The 6,939-nt window shown below is 41.1% G+C and overlaps 1 gene segment (V, D, J or C); it reads right to left on the reverse strand.

Annotated features, from left to right (window-relative positions):
• Nucleotides 1-3,351: 3,351 nt before the first annotated feature.
• On the reverse strand, nt 3,352-4,038 carry LOC129668384 (immunoglobulin kappa variable 4-1-like). The segment is given in 2 exon segments: nt 3,352-3,764; nt 3,954-4,038. Coding segments are annotated over 2 exon segments (462 nt in total).
• Nucleotides 4,039-6,939: the final 2,901 nt, after the last annotated feature.

Here is a 6,939-nt window from a genome sequence, read left to right on the forward strand (position 1 = left end):
TGAGTAAAATATCCCAGAAGGAGAAAGACAAACACGGTATATACTCACTTATATAGACCTATAAGATATGATAAACATAATGAAATCTATACACCTAAAAAAGATAATCAAGAGAGCGGACATGGGGTAAGATGATCAATCCTCGTTTAGAAAGACAGAGGGGATGCGCATTGAACATTGACAGGAGTCTACTGAAGGCATCTGAAAGACTCTACCTAGCAGTGTTTTCAAAGCAAAGACTCATGACCAAACCTTTGGCAGAGTACAGGGAATCATAAGAAAGAAGGGGAGTTAGTCTGATGAGGAAAGGATAGGAGCTCCACAAGGACCAAACATATCTGGGCACAGGGTCTTTTCTGAGACTGACATGCAAGCAAGGACCATGTATGAAGGTAACCTAGAACCCCTGCTCAGATGTAGCCTGTGGTAGCTCAGTAACCAATTGGTTTCCCATAGTGAGGGGAACAAGGACTATTTCTAACAGGAACTCAATGACTGGCTCTTTGGTCTCCCTACCCCCCAAGGGAGGAGCAGTCCTTTTAGGCCACAGAGGAGAGCTTTGCAGCCAGTCCTGAAGATACCTGATAAAACAGGATCAGATGAATGGGGAGGAGGTCCCCCCCTATCAGTGGACTTGGCAAGGGGCACGGTGGAGATGAGGGAGGGAGAGAGGGACTGGGAGGGAATGAGGGATCGGGACATGGCTGGGATACAGAGTTAATAAAATGTAACTGATAAGAAAAAAATAAAATTAAAAAAAAAAAAGAAAGGACATTGTCATCAAAACAAAAGGACAACCTACAGACTGGGAAAGGGTATTCAACAAACCTATATCTGACAGTGTTAATATACAGAATATATAAAGACCTCAAGAAGTTAAAAAGCAAAAAATCAAGCAATCCAATTAAAAAAGGGGGGGATAACAAAGCTAAACAGAATTCTCTATAGATATATATGAAATGGCAGAGAAACACTTAAGGGAATGTTCAACATCCTTAATCATATCGGAAATGCAAATCAAAACAACCCTGAGATTTCACCCTACAACCAAAATAATGGCTAAGATAAAAAACTCAAGTTACTACACATGCTGGAGAGGTTGTGGAGAAAGGTGAATCCTCCACAATAGCTGGTGGGAATGTAAACTTGTACAACCACTCTGGAAATCAATCTGGCGCTTTCTCAAACAATTAGGAATAGTGCTTCCTCAAGATCCAGCCATAGCATTCTTAGGCATATATCCAAAAGAGGCTCAAGTACACAATAAGGACATTTGCTCAACCATGTTCGCAGCAGCTTTATTTGTAATAGGTAAAATCTGGAAACAACCCAAATGTCCCTCAACTGAGTAACTGAGGGAATCTGGTAAAGGAGCTTTGTCTGCTGGCCTTGACTGACATGGGTCTAATATAAAGTTCAGTTTCTCAGATATTGACCTTGGCAGCTTCGCAGAAGCTAACCTTGGCAGTTTGTCCAGTGGGGTGCTCTGTGCCTGAAAACAAAAAGCAAACTTTCTGTAACCTTGAGTGAATCCTCGATGCATTGCCAAGTGAAACTCTTACCATGAGAAAATTGCTTGTGGTTTTTTGCTTTAAAAAACCTGTTTGAATTCTTAGTAAATGAGTCTTGATCAGAAACCTGTCTTGGTTCCATTCTTTGCGTCTCTGCCCCTAACATTCCCACTCTCTTTCAGTTAGACCCTTTCGACTAACCTGCGGGAAGGGTCAGGAATGGATACAGAAATTTTGGTACCTTTAGACAAGGGAATTAAAAACATTTAAAAACAAGGAAATCATGGAATTTGCAGGAAAATGGTGGGAACTATAAAATATCATCCTGACTGAGGTATCCCAGAAGCAGAAAGACACACATAGTATATACTCACTCATAAGTGAATACTAGACATAAAATAGGAAAAACACCCTAAAATCTGTACACCTAAAGAAGCTAAGCAAGAAGGAGAACCCAGGGTAAGCTGATCAATCCTCACTCAGAAAGGCAAATAGTATAGATATCAGAAGAAGGAGAAAACAGGGAACAGGACAGGAGCCTACCACAAAGGGCCTCTGAAAGACTCTACCCAGCAGGGTATCAATACAGATGCTGAGGCTCACAGCCAAACTTTGGGCCAATGCAGGGAATCTTATGAAAAAAGGGTGAGATAAAAAGACCATGAAGGGACAGGAATACTACAAGGAGAACAACAGAACCAAAAAATCTGGGCCCAGGGGTCTTTTCTGAGACTGATATTCCAACCAAGATCCATGCATAGAGGTAACCTAAAACCCGTGCACAGATGAGCCCATGGAAGCTCCGACTCCAAATGTGTTTCCTAGTAAGGGGAAGAGGAGCTGTCTCTGACATGAACTCAATGGCTGGCTCTTTGAGCACCTTCCCCTGAGGAGGGAGCAGACTTACCAGGCCACTGAGTAAGACAAAGCAGACAGTCCTGATGAGACCTGATAGGCTAGGGTGAGATGGAAAGGGAGGAGGTCCAAACCTATCAGTGGATTGAGGGAGGGTGCAAGGGAGGAGAAGAGGAAGGGAGGGTGGGATTTGGAGGAGATGAGGGAGGGGCACATAGCTGGGATAAAAAGTAAATAAATTATAATAAATAAATAAAAATCAGATGCATATTTATAGTAGACAAAGACATATACACTAAAGCATACCACATGAACACTTGGGCAGAGTTCCTCATCTTTCTGTATGCTGATAATGCATCTGGGTCTTTCATATTTATACAGCCATCTATAATTGCAGTAATTAACTGCTTATTATATAAAAAACAATTCAGAGAATCAATGAAACCAAGACCTGGTTCTTTGAGAAAATCAACAAGATAGACAAACCCATAGCCAAACTAACTAAAAGGCAGAGAAACTATACAAAACAAAATCAGAAACAAAAAGGGAGGCAAAATGACAGACACTAAGGAAATTCAAAGATTCATTAGGTCTGACTTCAAAATTATATACACCACAAAATTTGAAAATCTAGATGAAATAGGCAATTTTCTTAATAGATTGTTTACCAAAGTTTGAGGATTATTAATCTAAACTAATAACCTCATGATGATGTATTCTTTGTAAATGATTTTAAATTCTGTCCTATTTTTTACAGATTCATCATGCCCTGAAGGCACAACATGGACATATCTAAAGCCAGCATGACACTGTAAACTTCACTGATGCTTCTTGCTTGTACTCTATCTCCTCAGTGCAACACCACAACTTCTAAATCTCTTAACTTAGCTTCTTACTTTTTATCTACACACACAGTGTTGCTAAAACTATGGAAGAATGGAGGCCATCTCTTAATTAATTTTCTACTGGTGGTTGCATCAATTAGTCATGCATAGCAGATCTCAGGCAGATGGGGGAAGTGTGCAGGCCAAGGGCTGTGTGTCCTGCAGGCAGCTGGTGAGACTCTCAAGGAGGTTTGTGTTGGAGGATGAAGCACTGTGGGCGGATAGCTGTAATCTTGCTGACAGTAGTAATCTGCCAGGTCTTCAGCCTGCACACTGCTGATGCTGAGAGTGAAATCTGTCCCAGATCCACTGCCTGTGAAGCGCTCAGGGACCCCAGTGTATCGATTGGATGCATAGTAGATTAGCAGTTTAGGAGGTTGCCCTGGTTTCTGTTGGTACCAATTTACATTGCTACCCACACTCTGACTGGACTTGCAGCTTAAGGTGATCCTGTCTCCGACAGATGTGGACATAACTTTGGGAGACTGAGTCATCACAATGTTCCCCTCAGCACCTGTAACCAGAAATAGACAATGAGTATACACATATACACACAAAGAGTTCCTGATACAAATTTTGGAATCAAAAAATGCCTTTTCTACTGGCATTGCCTGCATACTATTGGATTTCGATTGTAAATAGGTGGTTTTTTTTCTACAAATGAATTATTTTGATGATATTATAATACTCTTTAATGTCTCACCAGACATCCAGAGGAGCAGGAATATGAAGAACTGGGTCTGTGACTCCATCTTGGTGCCCCAGCCTGTCTGACGCTTTTCAGTTCTCACAGCAAAGGCCTGGTTTATAAATTAAGGGCAGGTGGGCTGGCTTGTAGGGACCTATGCAAAACAGTCATCAAATGAGAAAGTAAATAGCCAGGGTACTGGGTTATGAGAGAATCCAGGTTAAATCTTCAGCCAAAAATGTCATCAAAGCGAACAACCAATCACTGGGGGGAAAGTCAACATAGACGCTCAAGGACCAACATAGAGCTCTCAATCTGCGAATATCGAGATGCACTCATGACAGGCTTCCATTAAAAATAAAAAACATTTAAAGCAAGTGAGTTTAATATAAATAATACTAGAAAACCTTTGAGTACAATCCTGAGGAAACAATAAATATCCTGATCAACAAGAGCAGAAAAAAAAAAAACAAAAAAAAAAACAGGAGAAGCAGGAAGAAGAAAGGAAAAAAGAAGGGGAAAGTAGAAAGGTAGGTGAGAGAAAGGAAAGAAGGAGAGGATGGAGAGAAGGAGAGGGAAATCTGGATTGGAGAGGAGTTGGAAATATGGAGAGGAGAGGAAGAGTGGAACAGGTAAAGGAAATACGTATTAAAACAGAAAGCTTTGGGAATAGAGAGTCAGGTCAGTAGTTAATAGCATTTGATTCTCTTATAAAAGACTCACATTTGATTCCAAGGAATTGTTTGATGATTCTCAGCCTTCTATAATTCCAGTTATAGCACACACAAGGTATACATACATACAAATATACATACATATCTAAATACATACATAGATTTTGAGATGAGAGCCCTGAGCGCCTGCTCCAGCTATAACAAGGTCTGCCACCTGCTGCCTTCACTCTGCTATCATAGATTCTAGTTCACTGAAAGACCCCTACACAGATGTAGCCCATGGCAGTTCAGTGTTCAAGTGGGTTACATAGTAAATGGGAAGAGGGACTGCCTCTGACATAATCTGATTGGCCTGCTCTTTGATCACCTCCCCTTGAGGGGGGAGCAGCCTTACCAGGCCACGGTAGAGGACAATGCAGCCACTTCTGATGAGAACTGATAGTCTAAGATCAGAAAGAAGGAGAGGAAGACCTCCCCTATCAGTGGACTTGGGGAGGGGCATGCATGCAGAAAGGGGAGGAAGGGTGGGGTCAGGAAGAGAGGAGGGAGGGGCTTATGGGGGATAAAAAATGAATAAAGTGTAACTAATAATAAAAAAATAAAAAATAAAATAAAATAAAAAGACCCAATAAACCCATTCTTAAAAAGTTTCTTTGGTCATGTTGGTTTTTTTATTAAATTTTTATTTTTTACATTAATTATATTTTATTTGCTTTGTATCTCAGCTGTAGCCCCCTCCCTCATTCCCTTCCAATCCCACCATTCCTCCCTCCCTTATCTCCTCCAATGCCCCTCTCTAAGTCCTATATTATATGTCTAATATCCACTTATAAGTGAATATATACCATGTGTGTCTTTCTCCTTCTGGGATAACTCACGCTGAATGATCTTTTCTAAATCTCACCATTTGCCTACAAATTTCATGATTTCCTTGTTTTTAATTGCTGAGTAGTATTCCATTGTGTAAATATACCACAATTTCTGCATACATTCCTCCGTTGAGGAACATCTAGGTTGAATTCAGATTATGGCCATTACAAATAAAGCTACTATGAACATAGTTGAGCAAATGTCCTTATTGAATGGTGGGGCATCTTTTAGGTAATGCCACAGAGTGCTATAGATGGGCCTTGAGGTAATGCTATTCCTAATTTTCTGAGAAAGCACAAGATTGATTTCCAAGTGTTTGTACATGGTTACTTTCCCACCAGCAATGAAGGATGGTTCCCCTTTCTCCACAACCTCTCCAACATACATCATGCCTTGAGTTTTTTATCTTAGCCATTCTGATGGGTGTGAGGAAAAATCTCATGGTCTGAAGGAGACACTGAGACTCATAGCTAAACTTAGGTCAGAGTGCAGAAACATTATGGAAGATGAGAAAGACAGAAAGACGTGGAAGGGACAGGAAATCCAAGGAGACCAACACAGCCAAAACCCAATTCCCAAAGGGTTGTGTGGAAACCAATAACCTAACCGAGGACTATGCATGGAGAGGACCTAGAACCCCTGCTCAGAGGAAGCCCATAGGCTGCTCAGTTTCCGAGTGGGTTCCCTAATAATGAGAAGAGGGGATGTCTCTGACATGAACTCAGTGGCAAGGTCTTTGATCAAATCCCCCTGGGGAGTGCAGCCTTTCCATGCCACAGAGAAAGATGATGCAGCCAGCCTTGACGAGACCTGGTGGGCTAAGGTCAGATAGAAGGGTAGGACATCCTCCCCTATCAGGGGACTAGGGAAAGGGCATAGGGGGAGAAGAGGAATGGTGGGTGGGATTAGGAGTAAACTAGATAGACAGCTAATGTGGAGATACAAAGTGAATACATTGTAATAAATAAATTAATAAGTTAATTAATTAATTAATTAAAATTAAGTTAACACTATAAGAGTAAAATAAAAAAGAATTAAGAAAAGAAAGATGGGGAAGGAGAAGAGGAAGTGAGAAAAAGGAAAGAAATGAGAGGATGAAGAGAAGAGAGAATTCTGGGTTGGAGAGGGATTGGAAATGTGGAGAGGACAGAAGGATGGAGAATATAAAGGAGGATAAACATTAAAACAGAAAGGTTCAGGGGTAGAGAATCAGGTTAGTAGTTAAGAACATTCGCTTCTCTTGTAAAGGACTCGCGTTTGATTCTAAGCAATTGGACTCTGGAGACTCTGCAGAGACTGAAACACCAACCTTTGTTGAAGAACCCAGGTCACCATCAGTGACTGGCATCCCCTACAATGGACTGGATCTTCCCTCATCAATTACTAATAAAGAAAATAGCTTGTTGTGAGAGCTGTGCAGATACCACTGATTCTGCAGCTGATGGTGACCCTCTAAG

This window comes from Psammomys obesus, unplaced genomic scaffold (genome assembly GCF_907164565.1).
Source record: "Psammomys obesus unplaced genomic scaffold, mPsaObe1.curated_primary_1811, whole genome shotgun sequence".
Taxonomy (NCBI): Eukaryota; Metazoa; Chordata; class Mammalia; order Rodentia; family Muridae; genus Psammomys; species Psammomys obesus.